The sequence below is a fragment of the Amblyomma maculatum genome, chromosome 1 (genome assembly GCF_055883805.1).
Source record: "Amblyomma maculatum isolate TAMU_Amacu chromosome 1, ASM5588380v1, whole genome shotgun sequence".
NCBI lineage: Eukaryota > Metazoa > Arthropoda > Arachnida > Ixodida > Ixodidae > Amblyomma > Amblyomma maculatum.
This window is the reverse complement of record NC_139344.1, coordinates 273447494-273469822: the sequence shown is the minus strand read 5'-3', so window position 1 is coordinate 273469822 and position 22329 is coordinate 273447494. Positions and strand designations below refer to the sequence as shown.

Sequence of the window (22329 nt, the reverse complement as noted above, 5' to 3'; positions counted from 1 at the left end):
TACACTTGCCCATATTGGACCACCTTACAGCACCATGGACAGAAACATTGGTAACGGATCCAAAACCCCTTTCAACCAACATCAAAGGGCCAGGAAGAGATCACCAACAACGCCACATAATTGATACACAAGACCAGCACATCAGTCTTCGCATTTATACCGATGCCGCCCTAAATCATGACGATGACGCCGGCATCACGTTTGCAACCACTGCTTACTACAGGGAGGGTTCACAGCTGCATGCTACTAGCCACAGTGGTCGCAGATACTGGTCCAACTGAACTCGAGTGAAGTTTATATTTGTTTCGGTACATCTTTTTTTCGACCACCAGTCGTCTTCGTGGTCGCTGCTCATGGTTTCCAGCATCGGACTACATAAAAACGGGTGCATGCACTGATCGAAAAATTCTTGGTAAACATTTTCTACAGTGTTTCTACCAAAACCGTTATGGAATCGAACATTTTAGACATCAATCTTCCCATTGCGCCGAAAAAAATGGGAGACCTAAATTCCAGTGTTCTGCCCTTTAAATAATTGGCATGAGCTTCAAATAGGCCTGCCATATTTTTCTTCCATTACTATTCTAAAAACTAGGGCCACAAATTGCTGTGATCGGTAGTGTGGGATGGATGATTCAGCATCGAGAGACTGTTTGCTTGGCAGCATTCATAATGCTCACCCTCAGAGATTGGATGACAGGTGATTTAGCAAACCTACCCTTGATAGCTAACCTTACAGGCCATGGCTCATATGTAGCTCTGACCCATCCTATGTACTCAGATGTGGCTGTTCTCTTTTGGCATCAGTAACAAATTGTGCTTTATCTATGCTACCCCCTAACGGAAATCATTTCGCCTTAACAGCAACAGAGATATAGTCACACAGGTACTAGGGCCGCATCACAGCACTACTGCTTAGCTGTTTCTCATTTCTCGTTGAATAAGTGCACAAGTGGTGCGTGTAAAGATATTCTGATCATATTCGATTCAGTCCTATCATTTTTCAGTTCTTTTATTAGCTAGAATTTTCACATTTAGTTCTGAAGATACGCTGTTTGCATTCGATATTGTTTTGAAAAAGTACAGTTCATACACCTTTCTAGCATATTTGCCATCTGTAATTCTTCAGTATGCTGGAAAGCTGCATTTTATTTACTATTATTTTTTTTTTCTGGAGCATGGCCCACAAACCTTTCTTCCAAACTTTTGGTAGGAAAGTGAACTGGCATCTTCTGTGCAATTTAAAAATGTCCCATTTGCTGTGGGCAAGTGGGTTCTCAGGATGAGCTATTACACCGTCTTCTCACTCTACAGGCAGCTGCGTGGTGTTTATTATTGTTGCAAGATAGCCATCGAAACATTTCTTTCTTTCCTCCTTGTGCTGATGCAGGCAGGGCACTTTGGCAGAAGCAGCCACCAAGGGCAACCCGTCCCAGCTGCTTTGAGCTGGAAAAGCTGTACTGGGACCACTACTGGGATTGCTTTACCAGCCAGCTGCTTGCCAGGCTGGCCACCCTGAACTCAAGTCCTGTGGTCCGGGAGACTACGGGTGCCCCAGCAAAGTCTGACTTCTCACTGGTTCTCATGCTGGCCTGCCAAAGCCATGGTTCATGCTTTTGCATATTCTGGCTTTTCCTCTCATGGACAGGATGCTATAGCCTAGTCAACAATACATAACCACCTACATCAGGTATACTGTTGTTTTCGAAATCTCGCACTGCTGACCCATGTAGCTCTGAAGAGGTGTGAAGGAATGCTTCCTCACTCAGAGATTAGGAACTCCAGGAATGCTGTACAAGTTGCACTGCAGAGACCAGAAGGCAACCTGCTGACCTGGGAAATTTCAAACAGCGCAGTCATATTCTGGGTTCGTTGGGCAACATACCACTCTTCTTTTTTATTTATATATTGTTCTCTGGTTTGCTAGTGATAATTTAATGCAGGTCATTTAGTGGGACAATTTATGCAAGTTTTGTAGTTTTTCCAGGTTACAATTTGCACTTAGTGCATAGTTTGCAGGGTGAATTTTCAGGCTGAATAAAGAGAAAAATGATTTTTTTACCTGGTTTTCGTGCGTTACTCAGTCTGCAGGTAACAACTTATTTTAATGTATGTTGTAACTTAGACAGTTTATTAGCATACAAATGATTAAGATATCCACCGTAATCAGCAGATATTAGTGAATTGTGATGCATACATACCCAGTGTGAAAGGGAATATTTTTGACATTTAAGTGTTGTTGTCAAGCATCTTGCAAAATGAACTTATTTGTATAGTCTGTTACTGCAGATTACTTACACTGCAAAATTTTTAAACTCTTTGGGGTTAAACCCACAAACCAAATTTTTAAACTCGAATGTGTTGCCCGCAGGCTATCATAAAAAAAAAAATGAGCTAAAGCAGAAAGCACTGCAGAAACCAATATGTTGTTTCTATCTTCGAGCACAGCATAAATGCCTATGAAAGTACGATATTGAATAACCATCCCTGTAGCTTATACTCTTGTTTCATACATCAAGTGCAACACTGCCAAAGCTAGAGCTCTTGCTTGCGCTGCTCGCATCCGCTACGGAAAATAGTGCCTGCTCTTGACGAGAGGAAATAATAGTTGCTTTGTCTGCAAGCTTGATACATCTTACATTTGTCATCAGCTTCCTAAAAAGCATCTTTTTTAGGGAGAAAGGATCGGATTCAGTGAATTTGTATGTTTTGTTTGTCGTTTTCTTTCATGTCGCGTTTTCACTGCCTCGAAACCTGACCAGCTGTGCCCTCCGCGCTACGCAACGCAGCGACCTCAACTGCCTCTTCGGAGCGGATTTTTTCTACAAGATCCACACTACGTAGATGTCCAGGAACGCGAAGCAAGTTATTGCAAATGTGTATGCTCGGAACAGAGCCCGTTCCTACAGAAACCACTCGGCCACAAAACGAGCGCATAGTGATACGCCTCCTTTTTTTTTCTTGCCGACTACTTGCGTAGCTTTTACTGCGTTGCACCTGATGTATGAAATGGAGTATAGTTGGTAGAGCACCGGACATAAAACTCAGGGGTCATGGGTTCAGATGCCGCTGGTGGTACGTGGTTTTTCTTCTACTTTATAATCAATTGTCTCCTTAATTATGTTATTATTCAACTTTTTTACACTAAAAAAAAGAATTGGCCCGTGTTTTCCTTTGTGTTGGTGGCTGTTGGCGCTTTTTGTATGTAGTATCTCATAACGAGCCCCTCATTTACCTATATTTGTTTGCTGATTATACACGCACATTTCTCGCACTTGCTCGTCAAGCTTGATGGGGCTCATAAGCATTCATGTCACAATCACAACCTGCTTGGCCTTCACAAAAATGTAATGCATTTAGCCCACTCATGATATTAGCTTCCTGGGGGGAGGGTAGGGAGGTGGTGTTGATGTGTAAATCTGCCTCTGAGCTGTTGCCCTGCTCATACAGGTTATAAGAACGGACATTAGTGCATTGATGTATGGTTTGCTTTTCTGCAAACGATGCACTTGAGTGGCGTCATGTTCTCTCTTGTGCTTTGACCTATGCATTTCAGATTTGCCAAATGGTGCAGTGGTCTCAATGAAGTGTGTTTCCCAAATCCTTCTTGCTCAGCTCTCACTGGTGGCTTGGAAACATGGTATGCATGGTGAACTCATGTTTCAGATTTTATTTAACTATTTTTGTTGGATCTCTTTGTGAACTGAGGTTGTGTTAAATTTGGTGGTGATAAAGATCCTTTTTTTCCCTGTAATAATTAAATATTCAGTCCTGGCTTCTGCTGCATCATGCAAGCTTCCAGCAGTCTTCAGTTAAACATGCACATATTTTAGTGTTCTGTGGCGAGTGCATCCTCTGTTAGGCACACTTGTGCATGGCTGCGAGGAATAAGGCCTAGTTAGTGGATGCCACTGGTGTTTGTGAATGCACGGTGTTTTCCTCCGTCTTGCACAATACTAGCTGTGCACAGCCATCGACAGGCCAGCTGTGTGTAAGGGCTTTAATATGCATCATGCCGTGAATCATCCTGGGTACTGTCATGGCTAAAATATGTTTTCTTTTGCGATGGGTGCTCTTGCAAGGGTGTGAACAATCGCACAGAGATTAGCAGTGTTGAGAACATACAGAGATTAGCAGTGTTGAGAAAATGCTCTGTATTGGTTGCTGTCAATCTGTATCAAGTGCTGCCTATATTTTATTTTGGTCTCTGAATGAATTTAGAACAGAGCAACTCTTGGCTGGACAATTAGAATTGAAAAATCTGAGTTAAATGTTTGTAACTGCAAGTTTAATCTCATTACTGGAATTCATTTTTGCTGGGCTGCTTCGTTTTAATGCAGGTGTGTCTTTTGCAGGCCTGAGTTCGGCCTTGGTCAAGCCTTGCCACGGAACTGCCACACAGTCCATGAGGGAACTGTTGCTTCAGGCAGTGCAGCCTCTGAGTGCCTACTTGACTGCAGTGCCAAGGACAGACTGTAAAGACAGCTCTCTAGGTGCTATAGTTTGTGAATGCCTGCACAACTTGTTTTGTATTTATTGTAGCTTTCTGGTACTGATAGCTGCAAAAGTTTTTGCTTCTTTCTTTCAAATTGCTTTCCCCTACATTACAAGTTATTTAGTTCCTAATTAAGAATTACTGGTTAATGTGTTTAATAGCCTTTTGTTAGGAGCTCTTTTTCTTTAGTTCTCAGAGTTGCATATCAATTCTTAATGAGTGGAAATAATTTTTTATTTGAACTGTGCCACAGCTTAGTGGAACTGCAAGGAATTTATAGCGAGATTGTGAACGCATATTTTAGAGGTCCGTTTGCAACTCGGTGTGTGTTCTTTTTAGAAGAGTAAGAGCTTGTTGGAAGGCAGTGACATTTGCATGAAGTTGTACGTGTCTTAGTACACGTGAACGCATGTGAGGCGCAAGCGGTTGTAGAACTTCTGCTGTCTAGCACTGTGTCAATGTGGAAGAAATCTGATGGCAGTCTTTTTTTTTGTGCAGCTAAGGTTCACCTGGCTCTGACTTTGTGGTATGGGCTGCATTGGGCTGAAGCTAGCCTATGGAGCAGCCTGCGTGCATGGACACCATCTTTGCTGCCTCATATCATATCCTGTGATTTTCAGGCAAGTCTTGCTGCGAATGACATTGTCACTTGTCATCATTCGTAGCAATACAAATTTTAACATTCCCAAAATTCAGAATGGCTACAAGGGACCTTTTATAGGTTCAGGTGCCTTCTAAACTCTTCAGGAGAAGTCAGCTGTTATTGCTAAAGGCATTAAAACCTCAGTAATACATATATACATATATTGTTACGTACTCAGTACGTAACGGGGGTGTTTGTCGTCTAAAGCACTGCGAGTCCCCCAAGGAACACTAGCACACACCACTGTGGCTTCTGTTTCTTCTTCTTCTCCCCAGCTTCTTCTTTTCTGACTCCCGAAGCACATGACACTTCCCCCCTCGCAGACGAAGCCCCAGGGCAAGCAGTTTAAGGAAGGTGCCGGGGATGGAACCTTTTTAGCCAAGCCACATGCACTACCTGAGTCCGGCGTGAGCATCGGCCACTTTCGGTGCGGCGTGAAACTCAGGTGCTCCAAAACGACAAAAGGGCCGCTATAGCGAAACAGCAGCTTCTGGGCTAAACCATACTTGCGCAGCGGCGTCCACAGCAACACTAAACCACCGGGCACATAAGTGACATGTGGGCGCCGGTTGTCTTAACGCTCCTTCGAACGTTCCTGTGAGTCCAGGATGCGGAGGCGGGCAACGCGGCGAGCTTCTTCGGCTCGACATAAAGTGGTGGCGATAGAAGGCTCGTTGTGGAGGGAGAAAGGAAGGATGGTATCAAGACAGCTGTGGGGAACTCGAGCATACAGGAGGTAAAACAGACTGTAGCCAGTCGTCTCATGCTGTGCAGTGTTACACGCGTATGTAATGAAAGGGAGGATGTCATCCCAGTTCTTGTGATCAGAGTCCACATACATCGCCAACATAGTGGTCAGAGTGCGGTTGGTCCGTTCAACAAGTCCGATTGCGGGTGATACGGCGTTGTATGACGGTAATGACAGATGTATAGACGAAAGAGTTCTTCGATAACCTCAGCTGTAAATTGGCGCCCACGGTCACTGATCAGAACTCGAGGGGGGCCATGGCGCAGGACGAGAAATCGCAGAAGAAATAGGGATACTTCGTAAGCAGTGGCTGAGGGTAGTCGAACCCGGTTATATCGAACCCGAATATATCGAATTTTGGTTATATCGAACTCACGAAATATCCCCTTGAAAATCCCATGTAAGAGTATAGGAAAGCCGCGTCATATATCGAACTCAATTTCACCGGTCGTTCGATATATCGAACTCTGCACCACGCACTGGAAAGTGTGCCTTCCCCAAAGACGATCGCATCACCCTTGGCCGTTTGCCGCGTGACGTTTTCAAGCCACGCGCGGAAGGAATGAGAGGGGACAGTTCGGCGACGGCTGGTCTGGGCAGCACCGCGCCCATTCCCCAAAGGCGCGCGCATCTGCAGTTGTCGTTTGCCAACTATGACGTTTGCAAGTCATGTGCGTGGGTGTGCCCATTCTTTTGCCGAGCTATCTCTCTCCTTCAGCACGCGCAACGCATGCGCCAAGTCAGCTCAGCCCGTTTTCAGACAGACGTCGGACGCTTTCTCCAGCGTGTGTTGCGAACCCTCTGCGTGTGGCGGCGCGGCGGCTGAGGGCGGCTGACGTGGCTATGGCGCCTGCGGATGTTAAGAAGCGGCAGTTCTCCGTTGTTTTTTTTCTTCTTTTTTTTTTTTTTTGCGAGAGTTATTCTTTCTTATCGTTGTGCTGTACGCGCGGCGTAGCTTAAGATATGGCGGCTGCGGACGTTAAGAAGCGGCAGGATTTCTTTTTTGCGGGGATGTTTATTTCATTTTTTATCCTTGCATGTATGAATCAGCGAAAGTACGCGGTCAGCTGCTGCGATCATGACGTGATAAATCGAACCAGGCTTGTGCAATCAAGCCATCAGGGGCACTCTGCCAAGTTCGCTCCCCGCCACCGCAGGGGCTATCAAAAGATAAACGCGCCCCGACGTTATGGCTGCGCAGCATCTTGGCACGCTGCCAATGAGCTGTGGATGAGACGACCGAAACGGACTGACGCGCGCCATCGACATGCAAGCGAAAATGCTTGCGATTTCTGCCGCCACAGCCGCGGGGACAAAGAAACCTTTTTTTGAGCTGCCGCGGTGGCTCGAGTGGCAAGAGGGACGCAGTTCCAACAAATTTGAAAATTTTCGCTCTGTCGCTGCCGCTCGTCGCTGAGATCGCGCAGTCGCTTGCATGTGAGCGAGCTGGCCTTAACGCATTTTTTCTTTTTTTCAAATTCTCGGGTGCAAAAGTGGAGGGTGGGTTCATTATGCGAGTGGGTTGATTACGCAACAAATACGGTATCGTTTTTTCGCATCGGGGGTGCCGTCACAAGCCGATTTCTGTATATCGAATTATCGATATATCGAACTATATCGCCATCCCCTTCGAGTTCAATTTATCCGGGTTCGACTGTATTGCGGCTGTTTCTGAATATCGAGTGAGATGGTCAACACATACCACTATCCACCGGTTACCGTTCGAAGATCGCAGAAAAGGACCCAAGAGGTCGATGCCCACCTACGCAAAGGGTGTGGTCGGAGACGCAGTAGGGTGCAGCGGTCCCGGTGGACGGGAAGTAGGAAGTTTGTACTGCTGGCACATGACACAACTAGCTACATAGCGCTGAATGGCTTGACGCATTTTCGGCCATTAAAAGCGTTCCTGTGTGCGATAAAGGGTCCGGGCGACGCCGAAGTGGCCCGACGTGGTATCGTCGTGCATCATTTCAAGAACGGGAATATGGAGGTTTTCTGGCACGACGAGAAGAAAGCGTGCACCTCCGGGGTTGAAATTCTTCTTGTAAAGCAGGCTGGCACGAACGCAGAAACGCGCATCTCTTGAGAACCTTGAGCGGCAGAGAAGAGCGGTGCCAAAGTCTGACCATTGCGTTCTGTCTGGAACAGTTGAGGGTCAAGAAACGTTGCCGAGATAGGCGCCAGATAGTCATCAAAGTTGTCATCATCACTACCAGTTGACGAAAGCGGCAAGTGTGACAGACAATCAGCGTCAGCATGTTGACGGCCGCTTTTGTGAAGTTAAACAGTGAGGTTAAACTCTTGTAACCGCAATGCCCATCGAGCGAGCCGGCCGCAAGGGTCACGAAGATTTACGAGCCAACAGAGCAAATTGTGGTCAGTGACGATGGTAAAAACATTGCCATATAGGTAGGAACGAAATCGTTGCACCACAAAAACCATTGCGAGGCACTCTTGTTCAGTAACGGTGTAGTTACGCTTCGCCTTGCTCAACGAACGACTAGCATAAGCTATCACGTGCTGATAGGTGCCATGACGCTGGATGAGCACTGCGCCAACGTTCACGCCACTAGCATCGGTGTGAACTTCGATGGGGGCAGAAGGACTCCTGATGTCAGAAGGAATTTGAGGTGGCGGAAGGCAGAGTCGCAGTCAGTAGTCCAATTGAACGGTGCATCTTTGTGCAAAAGGCACGTGAGCGGGTATGCGATGTCAGCGAATCTGGGCACAAAACGACGAAAATAGGAACATAGTCCTAAAAAGCTCCGAAGCTGCTTCACTGATTTCGGTGCTGTAAAGCTGGTTACAGCCGCAATCTTTTGAGAATCCGGCCGAACACCATCCTTATCGACCAAGTGACCAAGAACAATTGTTTGGCGTTCGCCAAAGTGGCACTTCTTAGAGTTGAGGACGAGGCCTGCTCTCTCAATGCAATCAAGAATGATGGCTAGGCGGCTATTGTGTTCCTGAAAGGTCTTGCCGAAGATCACAACGTCGTCCAAATAGCACAAATTTTCCACTTGAGTCTGCGCAGAATGGTGTCCGTGAATCGTTCAAACGTGGCAGGCGCATTGCACAATCCAAAGGGCATTACGTTGAACTCATAGAGACCATCGGGTGTCACAAATGCCGTCTTTTCTTTGTCGCTTGGGTTCATCGGTATCTGCCAGTACCCCGATCTCAAGTCTACCGAAGAGAAGTATGAAGCCGAATGAAGGCAGTCGATTGTATCGTCAATACGTGGAAGCGGATATACATCTTTTTTGGTGACGGCGTTAAGGCAATGATAGTCCACACAGAAACGCCACGTTTGTCTTTCTTTTTAACGAGAATAACTGGAGCCGCCCAAGGACTTGAAGATTCCTGGATAACGCCACGTTGGAGCATGCCATAAACTTGTTCGTCAATAAGCCGACATTCGGTCGGAGACACACGATAGGGCTTCTGTCTGATCGGGCGAGAGATTCCAGTATCAATCGAATGATGGATGCGAGAATTTGGAATCGGTGGCTGATGATCTCTGCCGAAGTCGAAAACCGAAACATGCTTGGAAAGCAGGCCAGTCAAAATTCGGCGTTCCTGTGCTCCCAAAGATGTGTTTATCATTGCCTGGATTCGAGACTCTGCAAAATGGGATGTTTTCTCTTCAGGAGCATGGTTACTTAGTGCAACCACGTAATTCGACACACCGTCCTCGTAATGAGCGAGCCTCATGCCACGAGGCAACACGGCTGGCTCGTCTGGATAGTTTACAGTCCACAGCAAGGTGTGGCCTCTGGTGACCGAACCCGAAGCACGTGACAATATATATATATATATATATATATATATATATATATATATATATATATATATATATATATATATGTATATATAAATATACATAAATAGCTCAGTAGTGTACACTCCCTTTTTTGTGGTAACAAAATATTTTTACCATCACCATTGACTTAGTATAGTCGTTTTCAGCTATGGGGCAACACCACAGAAACTAACCTAAACCAGATGCATGTATTGCAGAAAAGGTCACACGACACATTACCAATAAGAAAGCAAACACACACGAGTGTGATTTTCCAAAATTTAGGCTTAATTTCTGTTCACAATCTTTATTTAATTTAGCGAAAAAATACAAATGCGATCTCAGAAATTCTGAGTGCCCACTGAAGACAATGGCAAATCTATCACCGAACATTTATAGTTACCCTATGCGTTCGTCTGAAATTTGGAATGTACCCTTCTTTCGTTCTTCATACGATCAACAACCGCTTCTGCACTACCTTCCAACTTTACTTAACTGTCTCAATGATTGTAATATTTCCCTCATAAACGTGAGCAACAAAACATTGAAACACATTTTTGTAACACAATAGTGAGATTCACATAAATATTGTATAATTGGTGTTTTCCTGTAGTATCACAGATGTGCTGTTTTTGTAAATACTCACTGTTTGCTATTGTATAAAGGGGGCTTGAGCCCCATCAAGTAGAAGGTTTTCTACTTTTTTTTAAGCCTCCTTCGTCTTGACAGAAATAAACTCATTCATTCAATATAGTGTAAGTTATGGAAGTTCTTTTCTTTTTTTTGCGTGCTTTGAACTTCGTAAACAGGACAGGATAATATAGGGTGCATGACACCAACCTCCTTTCTTAATTATGCCACTCGCATCTCTTTTACCCTTACAGGTCACATGCTAACCTGCTGTATAATGTATGCTTTACTCTGTGTGCCTCTCTCAATGTCAGCAATGTTGACCTCTTAGCAGTAACAAGAATTTGTATGTCTGTGTGGCACGAAAATGCTGTCAACCAGCCGTCCACACTGATGTCAAAAGATGGAAAACACGAGTTCAAGTCCTTCTATGCTTCAGAACATTTGCTTAATTTCAATATTTTCACAAGCTTGTCACCATACAAAAAGTGGTACTGGAAGAAAAAAGAAAGCATAAATACACATGCTAAGGACTTAGTTGTGTTCCTTACACAATTTCACCCCAGAAAGCTTGCTACAATGTCAATATTACCAAGTAATAGGTTTCCTCAGCTGCCCACTTACCATAAATCGATGTGAAAATGTGCCAGGTAGGCTTCAGAATTTTGCAAGCTGGAACTATTTGAGGGCAAGGAGAGGGTCAGTCTGAGAAATGCAGTGCAATGCCTCACCCTCGGACTGACTTAATGGACGGAACACTCCAAGAGACAGGTGTGCTGTTCAAGTGGAAAAAATTGCGGGAAAGAGGAATCGGGGTCATTCTTCATACGGTGGCACTTGTGTAAACGATAGCAGAACAGATCAAAATAATTCCACAGTTGTGTGCTCTGGACATTCCCAAGGCCATGTAACACAAGAAATTGTAAAAATTACCTTTATTTCCCAGAAAATAGTTTTCCTAAGCAAACATAGTCATTTATGTCATATAGGTTGCATAACCTTCTTCATACTTATCCTAGAATAATGGCTATTGGCAGAGATGCTCCCAAAAGTGATATAACATAGCCCCGAAAGTTCACTGAAACTGAGCAAGAAGTCCAGTAGGGACCGGGCACCCGTTGTATGGCGCCACCGTCGCCTCGGTGGAACAGCGCCGCCCGCGGCGGAGTGCCGAAACAGCGGAATGCCGAGGCAGCGGAGTGGCGCAGTCGTTTCCGTTCTGCGAGGCGTTTTTGAGCCTGTCCTTACCCATCGTTTTGCGGTGTGGCTTTGAGAGCTTTAAGCTGCTTTGCGTAATCGCAAGGAGTATTTTTTGACCGGGAAATCTTGAAAATGAAAAGGGCCGTTCTCGGCAGGGCGTGCTTTTTTTTTTTTTTTTTTTTGAAACCGCCCGGCGAATGGTATTGCTGTTATATACTCGAAAATGCCGCGGGCATGATTTCACCATGCGCTAGGAGCACCTTCGTTAGGCACTTGTTAAGGCGACTTCGAAGACGGGAATGGCGCCTGCACTGCGCGTCCATCTTATATTAGGTCTAGTCGAAACCTGCCTGAAGATCAAATACTGCCGAGCCGTGTAGCCGTGGCGCCGTAGTAGTGGTTGTTGTAATGGCCAGCGTTCATGTAAAATGAAAAAGATGCTGCACCGTGTCTTTTTGGTAATAGCTAGGCTCAAACGATTCAGAGTAGAATAATAGCAAATGACATTCTAGTTTCAACCTTGCAACGAGAGTTGTAAAGGAGAAAAATGAACAAGCAAGACAAAAGTAGGATCCTATTTATGGTTGGAATAGCAAACACACATATACTTCCAGGACTTCCTACACAATTACGCTACAATAGCTCACTGAACCCGGCCTTGAGACTATCAAACTTAATCATAATATAAGCCAAATGAGTAATACCACCTCAACATCATTTTTACATATACGACAATGCTCTTGTTGAACACGTCGGAGCTGCTACATATAATTGACTTAGAAAATATTATACTATACATGCCTTTCTCCCGACATGCTGCGGAGGTTGTGAAAAGAAAAAAAAATTAAATTTCCTGCTAGCGTTCTCTCAGCGCAGGAAGTTCAGTGCAATTGACCGCACCTGTCTTGAACATCTGAAGGCAATAGTCCAATACTGTCAAACTGTTAAATACAATCGAAAAAAAAAAAAAACACGCGGTGTGATGTGTTGTAAGATAAGCCACCGAAAACTAAGAGAGCGTTCTATTGTTAAATGAATCCCTCTGATGGTTGTTCATAAAGGTGGTCTACTTTCTCAGCGTACCACGAACTTGCGGGGCCGATACCTAGCTGACCTCGATACCTGATGAGTGTGAGGGGACACGACCATGTATGTAGTTTTCTATTTGCACGTAAAGGAATCCGGATAACTGAAAGCCATTCCTTTTATAACTTTGTCACTGCAGCTTGCTGGACTGCTGCTAAATCTGTTTACATTGGCCATAGAAGCAACTTCTGAGAGAGGTAAAACGGTCTTGTCATACTACGCCACAATCAGGAAATCTAACGTTCACTAAAACGCCGATGAGAAAGACATGTTTTCAGGCGGGCCAGGAAATGGACGCTGCTGAGAAAATATGTAAAGCCGTGTCAGGTGCAACGTGAATGCGAAAAAAAATCTGCTATACGGCCTTTGAAATTTAAAAAAAAAATGCTACGTTTATGCTCGTTTCCACAAATTAAATTGTATATTTTTTTTTCTTGTTTGACTTTTATATGAAGCCGATAGCAGATTTGTGACCATGCGGTATTGAGTGAGCTGTGAAATGAGTGATTTTATAAGGCGAAATGGACATGCCACAAACAAATGTTAACAAATTCTAAGAGTATCAACGCAGAGCTCTCAGCGCATTTTCATTGGTTGACAAACGAAAGGAGGAAAAATGACGAGATCGTAGTAATATGAATTGTTCATGTCTCCTATCTGCTCATTCTGTTAAGAGAAAAAAGTAAATTATTTTTGACTATGTCAGCGAAAGTATCTGCACAAACATTGTCTCTGCCCATCACTGAAGATCGTAACGCAGCTCGAACGACGATGGTGGAGCTGCCTTTTCTTTTTCCGTGCTGGGGTTTTCTTGTACAAAGGCGGGGAAATGCTAGCGTTGCAACTTACGCGGTTGGGTTACTTCGATTTCCAATTGTCAATAAAGTGACTACAGATGAAGGAGTGCGGCTTCGACTCCGAGACTCTCGTGCTGTCACTCCTGGGGAACAGAAGACACAGAGCATCCGGTAGCAAGCGGAATTTTAAAAAATTCGGCACTTTCCATGACCACACAGTAACCAAATACGTAGATTCGTGCCTTTACCTTTCAAAGAACCATGCTTAGGTCACCCGCTACTTATGCTTCTTTGGAAACTCGTAGAAATGAATCGACTTAAAACTGTCCGACGAGTTTGTGTAGCTGCCTGTGGAGCCAACAACGCACCACGTTTCGCCAGCCTTGTTTGGCCAGACTTCATTTTACTGGACATATTCACACAACTAGCCCAACTTTCTGTTCTCTTGAGGATATATTCGAGCACAACGTCATCTAAACCTCAGGATTTCCCATTTCCACACAAACCAACGACAAACAGTACGCTCCAATGCGCTGGCAATGCGCCGACCGGGGCCGGCGCATTCCGGCGATTGAGCGATGCACCGAGAAGCGGTGCCACCCGTTCAGCTGTCCGGTCCCTATAGCTCATTCTAGAGTAGTTTCTCCCCTTAAATACTATGGACACGAGATATTAATTGCATGCTTCCTTCTCTGTTATGATTATGATGCGTAAGACATTAGAATACATTGCTCATCATTTGGTATTTTCCTGCGACTGCTAAATAATTCAGAATTGAATTTCTTCTTTCATGCTGTTTTTGCTTCATCAACCAGTGATGGCTGACGTGTAAGGAGGGCATGTGAGGCATGGGAAGAACTCCAAAATAACTGCTTATATGTCATCGTTTGTTGCAATTCCCTTTTGAAGCAGGCTGGCTGAAGCATTGTGGTGAATTAAAACTGTGTATCAGCTATTATACTGCAGTTTTTTATGCCTCACATGATCACTTTTTACATGTAACAGCCATCGTTCAGTTGACAAAGCAGCATCAGGAACAAATTCAACTATAAATAATTTATAGTGGTACAAGCAGACCAGGGTGGTCCATATATAATAACCTCCGATTCATCAGTTGAAAGAAGAAAACATGCAAGCAAAAATTTGATGCCTATACTTAAGTTTTCATACCTGGGTTTGAACCTGGCTTCGTTCCAATGGAGGTGAACCAAAAGAAGCACCCACATGCTGTGCGATGTCGGTGCATGTTAAACGTCCTCAGGTGATCAAAATTATTCGTAGGTCCATCGTAGCCCGAGTTGCTTTGGGATGTTAAACCCCACAAACCAAACCAAACCTTCTTTAATTTTCACTCGGGCAAAGGAAATAATTTACTAGCTGGTGGGGAGTGGTATCTCTTAAGAAGAAAATATACTTTCTTATACATTACATTCAGTGTTGTTAATGCTAAAATTCAAACCTTTTTTTTCTTGTTCTGCTGGTTCCTTAGTATGGCACCCTGCTTTGTGAACATGCTTTTCCTATTTTTTGATTGCCACTAACTTGGAATAAACATTTAGCTGCTGTACTGCGCTTGTGATGCCTTTTCTGCTTTATGTGTGCCTGCCTTTCATAATACTTTTTTCACATATACGATCATTATAATTAAATTTCTTTTAACAGTAGAGTGAATGTTGGCACTCATAGGCGGTGTGCTTCTTTGAAGATAATATCTACTAAAAGAGTTAGGCTGAAGCTTCCTTTAGACTTCACATTTATGATGTCTAAACCTGCCAACTCCAAAATGTTGCGACTGCTGAGGTCAAAGTTGAAAGATACAGCAATCGTGTGAAGGCTGCAAAAAGTGGTCTTCTTGCAGAGTGTTTCATTTTGCTCAAAATTTCTATGAATCAAGACACAGCTTCCCAGCACACATTTCTTAAGGTGGACAGACCAGTAATGATGATACTGCAGCCTTAGCTTTTCTGAAAAAGCTCTAATAGGGACCCTTTGTAGCACTCCTTAGGCTAATTTCACTTTACGTGTCACAGCTGCCCAACTGCACTTTGTGACAGAAACAGAAATGAGTGTGGATCTTCCTCACCTTGCTAAATAAAGGGTGTCTTTTGCTCAGTATTGGCATTTTGTAGCATCAGGTATGCAAGCATAACATTGAAAGTGTATCATTCTTTGTTTGAAGGCTGCTGATTAGCCACCAGTTCTTGTTGATTGCTGCTTTGTTATTTCAGCTGGAAAACTTTCCAGTTTGCAGACAAGCGTGGCTATTGCTGTTATCAAAGAAAAAAAAAAGAATACATTATAAGTGGCTACCATGGGACTAACATTTGCTTATTTAAGGTTTACCTTTTTCTTCAAGTAAGATGTAGAAAGAGGAATTGTAAAATAATTAGCATCGATATGGTATCATAAAAGAGCCCAAAGCATTAGGCATTTTGCAGCAAAATGGCAAAAGTTGGTAGGTATGAATGTGGTTATGTGTGCAATGCTGTTTTATTTGTAGTGCATCTCCATTACTTTTACCTTGGAATGTACAAATTGCTGATAGCAACCAAGTAGGTGCAAAGGCAGCATTCATGTAGTGCATGCAAGTTGGGCACATGGTAATAATATCATTGCTATCAAAAATGTGCAGCTGGTTATGTGCAGCTACATCATTCCATGCAAACATTTTGTTTTCAGTCAATCATTGCCTCAGCAAAGCATGCGCAACTTTCATGGGACAAGCCTGAAGACACAACAGAGTTGATCGCCAATGTTAACTTGGCTTGCGCCTCTGCTGTGGATGCACTAGAGGTACGAGAAAAAGCTTGCCAGAGGTAGCTTTGTGGCACTCACTAAGGGGAAGTTTGGCTTTCTGCAGAAAAAAAGTCCATGGAACCTAGTGACTGCAGGTGTCGTGCTCGTAACTTTTTTTTCTTTTTTTTACAAATCCAGTGTCTGCAAGCATCAGTTGCTACTCGTTACCAGGATAGCTGCTACGAAGCCTGCCAGCAGAAAATGAAGTCTGTGGTGCCAGCTGCTAAACATTTCCAAAAGCAAGGTGCACCATTCTTAATTAGTAAACATGGCACTATCATTTGTTCATAAATAACAGAGGCAAAATGTGATTACTGTTTGCTTTTTTTTTTTTCTTGAATCTTTGCAGTTGAGAGCAAAAAATACGACTACATAGCACCCATCCTGGATCACATTTTGGATCCAGTGATACAGGCTGTTGTGGGATTGCCAGCAGATGTGCAAACATTGTATGTGAGGCTTACGCTAGAAGCAATATTCAAGGCCTGGAGAAAAACACTGGAACTAAGAAATTTAAAGTTTAGGTAAGACATTCTCTGCACTTGTTGAACACAGCTGGAATGGAGACTCATGCTTTAGGTACTGAAATGTAATGTTTCCATTCCATTTCAGTGAACAGACAGCAGCTGAACTTAAAGATGGCGCAGCTTTCTGCCTTGCTCGTGTGGAACATTCAGAGCTGAATGATAGTGCTAAGAGTGGTTTGCAGGATTTGAGGACTTATCGGGAGCTGTTGGAACTAGCGCGTCCTGCACAGCGCACTGGACTGGCTTCTGCTGCAAGTGGAAGACTTTTCACCTCGAACAGGGTATCGCCCCTGCCTAGAGCCTATGGTAAGCATGCTTGCAATCACTGGATGCCAAGTAACTAGCCATTACAATGAATACCCATTAATTAATTAACAGAGTGAACTGTTAGCTGAATTCTCGGATAAGATGGACACTTATCCAAGATGGATGGAAAATTGAGGAGGGGTAGCTCGACAGCCAAAGGCCAGATCAGCACTCCTTTTCAATAGTGCCCTTCGCGACCACACTGGTTGCCCATTCTTAAGGCCGGCACTGGTTGAAGGTTAATACTTGCCGAGTACACTGCCCTGTAATGCAGGTGACTTTTTTGGTTAATCAAAAGCAGATTACGATAGCAATCTACTAAAACCTTAAGGAAACTTGCTTGTGTTGAGAACTTTTGTATATTGCAGATGCCCAGGAAGTTGCGTGCACTCCATTGCGCACGCAGGGAAGGCTACGGCACAAGTGGTGTTGCAACATGTAGTGTCTGGGACAAGTGAAGTTTCACAGCAGCCGTGTGTATGCCGTTTTGAAATGTGTCCGAATTAGACAGCATTCAGCATGCTGCCTGCGCTTTAGTGGGTATGGAGCATCCCTACACTGCTCGTCCACCACCGAAGCGGTGGCAGGTGCAATGACGGCCTTCAACAGATAAAAATTCGGTGGCAGGCTAGCCCCCGCCGCAAGCGGCGGTGACCTACCTGCCCCAGCCCCATCAGGGGAGACGTTAAAGATCCCCAGGTAGTCGAAATTACTCCGTAGCCCTCCACTACGGCTCCTCTTTCTTTCCCCTTTCACTCCACCCTTCCCTTGTACTAGAGTTTTGAAGGTGCAGAGCAGCGAGTTGAAGCTCATTCAGAGCAGTATGATGAATGCTCTGCAGTATGGTGAATTCTATTCTCTAGAAATGCACAGAATGCAGGAAACATGGAGTGCATGAAGTCTTGACCCAAAACAATGTAAATGATAGCTGGAAAAAAAAAATTTCACTACTGGCATCACCATCATCAGCCCAACTGCTGGATCAGGGATCCATATCTAGTTAACCCTGTCCTGCACTATTCTTCCTACAGCTCATCCACTCACTGAACTGTCTGCCACTCCCTCTCTGCTACGCTTGTCATCACTTGGAATCTGTTCCAGGCTGATTCATTTGCAAGCGATTGAGCGTGTTACAAGTTGGCCGCTTGCAACGGCTTTTTACACTGCGGCAGCAGAAATCACGAGTTTTTACTCGCACGTAAAAGAAAGGCTTTAGCGACCATGTTATCTTGTGTTCACATTACATGCCTTGCCCATGCCTTTTTGATTACAACTAGGTTATTAATTCCCATTAATTTGTTCACGTCATTCATATTTGTTGCAGCAGCTCTAAGGATCAAAACTCACAGGCGCAAATGAAACAAGTGAAAACCATTTCTCTACACTATACGGAAGCAGCTTCAACTCTCATTTTTGATGTCACCAGTGCGAATACAGTTGTTTCAATCTCCCAAGTTGGCGCTTAAAGATATGAATTTCAGTCAGTCCAGCTGCTATTGTACAAGGTTTTCCAGAACGAATGGTAGAGCTTGATATGCTTGAGTAAAATCTGGTGGTGCTAGCATCTACAAGTTGCGTTTGCAGGGGCTTAAGGTATCAATTCAATGAAAAGCAAATGGAAATACTTGACATCATTATTTTTTAATTTTGTTTCACCAAAAAGACCAGAACTATTTTGTTGCCCAACATTGTTGGCCACGTGATACAGCAGTGTGATGTCTCAAGAATATTCTGTGGTTTGAAGGTTATTACAACACGAGCACTTGCTTGAGCTCAGCTGCAAATGAGTGACAATACCTCTATAGGAAAAAGAGGTAGGGAGACAATAGCGAGTACATGAAGCCCTCATCGGTGAGCAACTTAAAAATTTTGGAAGTCACACGTTATGAAATCTTTAGGACACGTTTTAACGCAGATTGAATACTGCCGATGGTGTCCGATCCGATCCCAACTAAACCGCCTCCGTAGCAGACTTTCCCATTCCTACTACGAAAAAAAGCTCTTCAACGTTACCTGGGGTCTGTGCGCCTACTACAGATGTTTTATTGCACTTCAATATTGCCGAACCCCTGACTCGTTTAACACACAGAGATGTACAGTTTGTCTGGACTGAGGAGGAGCAGGAGGCTTTCGTACAACTGTGCAGACAGCTGCAAACTACTCCTGTTCTTGCTCATTTTGATGAGGCGCTGATTCTGGCAACTACACGTTGGTCTTGGGGCTGTCCTCTTTCAGTACAAGACTGAGTGGAACGAGTGGTCACGTATGTGAGTTTCCCACTCTCGTGTGCCGAAATCAAGTATTCAGCTTCGGAAAAGGAGTGTCTCGTTGTCATGTGCGCCATAATGAAATTTTGACCATACATCTACAGGTGCCATTTCAAAGTAGTCACAGACTATCATTCCTTGTACTGGCTGACCAATCTCCAGAAACCGTCGGGCCGCCACCGCGGTGGACTCCGCTTACAGGCACCATTGCATACAAATCTGGACATAAGCATGAAGATGTCAACACACTCTCACACCTGTGGAGTTAGCCGACAAAACATCGGATAACGACAGTCATTTTCTTGGTGTGATCATGATGCCGACCTGTTGGCAAGGCAGCGACCTACGACCTGTCATTGGCCATCTGGAGGGCCGCGCTTCCAACATACCCTGACAGTCCTCCTGGAACAGTTCGTCCTTTTGTATGCGTAATAATAATGTACAAGAAAAACTCGAGCAGCGGTGGCGGAGCCTACCTCTTAGTAGTGCCGTCCGACTTGTGGGACGACATTTTTGTAGCCTGTCATGAAGAGCCCACCTCTGGCCATCTGGGATTTTGCATAGTGAATCAGGCCTATTATTGGCTCAAAAACTTTCTGCCACTATACGCTGCTACGTCAGAGGTTGCCGTGAATGCCAATGCTGCAAGACCCTTCCTGTAAAGCCTGTGGGTTTACTCATTTTGATCAAGTCGGCATGGACCCTCTGGACCCATTTCCACTATCATCAGACAGCAATAAGTAGATTATAGTAGCAACAGACCGTTTGACGTGGAAGCAGCCTGAGCCACATGAAATGTCGTCTGAAATGTGGTGCAATTCTTTATGCACCAGATTGTTGCACGGCACGGCGCACCATCTTACGTAATCACAGATGGAGGCACAGCGAAAACTGCTTAGCCACTATTTCGGACTCTAACAAAGCGGTGAGCCAGGTTTGAGAACAGACGTATGTTCTTCCCAATGGTACTGCGTCACCCATGCAGTCAACCTCAACCTGAGGTAGTGCACATACTTTCATGAAGCCCTACTTCACACAGTGATGGCCGACACTTCCATTTTTGCTTTCCTCTTCAAGCAGGAGCATTCTGCCTGTCACTTCTTTACCCTTAAATTGTTCTGTTCTTTACGAGCCACTGACAGCTTGAGTCCCGCCACTACTTTCCTTGCTCTTTTTCTCTCTCCCTTGTTGTGAACGCGTATGTGCAGGCCATGTTGAGGGCAGTTATTTCCCACGTTTTCCACCTGGTGTCATCAGGTGGCACCTGAAGAAATTAAGTTTTTCTTGCGCACTCTGAGCTGAAACAGGTCGGAACGTTGACTTGACTTTACTGTACCATGATGGTACTATATACCTGCATTCTTCGACTTCGCCAGGGTGGCGCTGAAGTTTCCTTCAAGCAACCACCATAAAAAAAAAGAAAAAGCTCACCGCCTGTTGGTTTTAAACCCAGACTGAGGCAAAGAGGCCAGCTTCAATGGCTGCTGTGTTAGACCACTGTGCCATCTCAGTAACCAGTTCCTTCACACACCAAGCTGCCAGCCTTCACGCTGCCCTTCGGATGTCATCTTTACCTCCCCCGACAATGTTGCACTAATGACACTTCAATCAGGCCTCCTTTATCCTGAGACTAATAGCCTAAAACAACCATTAAATACTTGGCTAAACATGGCAGGATGTGGTAGAACAAGGCTAAACGAAACAAAACTTAGGTTCTGGATGTATGTATCTATGTTTAAGCTGAACTGCCACTTTTTGTATGCAGAGCCCAGATTTTCATTAATGCCATATAATTAAAAAAAAAAAAAAACTGTGTGCTTATGCGCTTTTCTCAAGGGCTTTGAAAAATCTTTTTCTGCAGGGAACCTGCAACAGAAGTAACAAAGGTTACATGAAATTAGATGCCATAATTGGAATCTGCACACACAAAAGTTCAAAAGTGCGTGTTGTTGGGCTACTTGGTACTGCATAATGCAAATGAAGTTAGTGGAAAACCTATGACTTGGCCAAAGGTTTTGCGCTAACTTCATCTACATTATACACAAATAGATGCTCTGTGAAGATTTCATAATACTGCAGCAATAAAAAATGCTGGCCCAAGACAGATTTTGCCTGTGAAATGAATTAAAAAGTGTGTGTGTCGGAGAAAACATTTGCGCTGTTAAAAAATATTGCTGCAGAGCCTGATAGTTTTATTTATGTGGCTCAATGTCCCAAAGTGACTCGGGCTGTGAAGGATGTCATAGTGGAGGACTTTGGAAAATTTCAATCACCTGGGGTTGTTTTAATGTGCACTGTTCTTGCACATGGCAAGCTGTGTGATGTGAAACTACACCTTAAAACCATTTTCTGGCACCACTTATACCAGATGATTATAAACATTGTAGGAAAGTGTGCCGCTAATCAAGCAACCTTTTTTTTCCAGTTGTGCAAGGCTATACGTTGAACAGTTCGATTTTTTTTTTTTTTTTTTTTTTTTTTTGCATCTTCTGTAGTATGACAATGTACGGCCGCAGCAGTTGGAGAAATTTCCAGCTTATGCTGCATGTCAGCCGTAAAACTCGATGCGATCACATAATTTACAGCTGTCAGAATATTTCATCATTTTACTCACCAGTTACAAATTTTAAACACTCCAAGATGCATTTATATGCGTGCAATATTTGGACAGACAGTAAAGTGCTGGCTAATTACTGCATTTTACTTGCTAATCGAGTAACAGCCGAGATAGCAGAGTGCACTCAGAGCAAGGGCACTCTAAACAAACTTTTAACCTGAAGAATAGGATGGTTTATGGTACGCTGCTAAGGATGGAGCCAGTCTTTGGCTTCCTGTTCCCATGTACAGTGCTTTTTCTTTTGTAGAAACCTTTTCAACAAAATGCTTACTGCAAGGAGTTGATGTATCACATTTTTTCCTAAAGTGTATAGATATCAGGTGATCCTATGATAGAACAAATGTTTTGGATTATGTGCAAGCGCTGCCGCATGAAGAAAAAAAAAAGTGAGGGTAAAGATTGCGCATTTGACAAG

At 44.1% G+C, this 22329-nt stretch overlaps 1 protein-coding gene across 2 annotated transcripts in view; it reads left to right on the top strand.

Moving 5' to 3' along the window:
• LOC146206561 (uncharacterized) overlaps positions 1–22194 on the top strand; it is a 32836-nt gene extending 10642 nt beyond the window's left edge. Inside the window, exons 2-10 of one of the 2 annotated variants that reach the window (XM_084591281.1) lie at positions 1391–1606; positions 3557–3640; positions 4356–4493; positions 4994–5115; positions 16081–16194; positions 16336–16441; positions 16547–16721; positions 16810–17030; positions 17399–22194. In XM_084591281.1, the coding sequence (XP_084447407.1) occupies positions 1391–1606; positions 3557–3640; positions 4356–4493; positions 4994–5115; positions 16081–16194; positions 16336–16441; positions 16547–16721; positions 16810–17030; positions 17399–17472 (1250 nt within the window). In that variant the 3' untranslated portion in view covers positions 17473–22194. Of the gene's footprint in view, positions 1–1390; positions 1607–3556; positions 3641–4340; positions 4494–4993; positions 5116–16080; positions 16195–16335; positions 16442–16546; positions 16722–16809; positions 17031–17398 lie in introns of both variants that reach the window. The other variant, XM_084591280.1, reaches the window with a different exon arrangement.
• Positions 22195–22329: the final 135 nt, after the last annotated feature.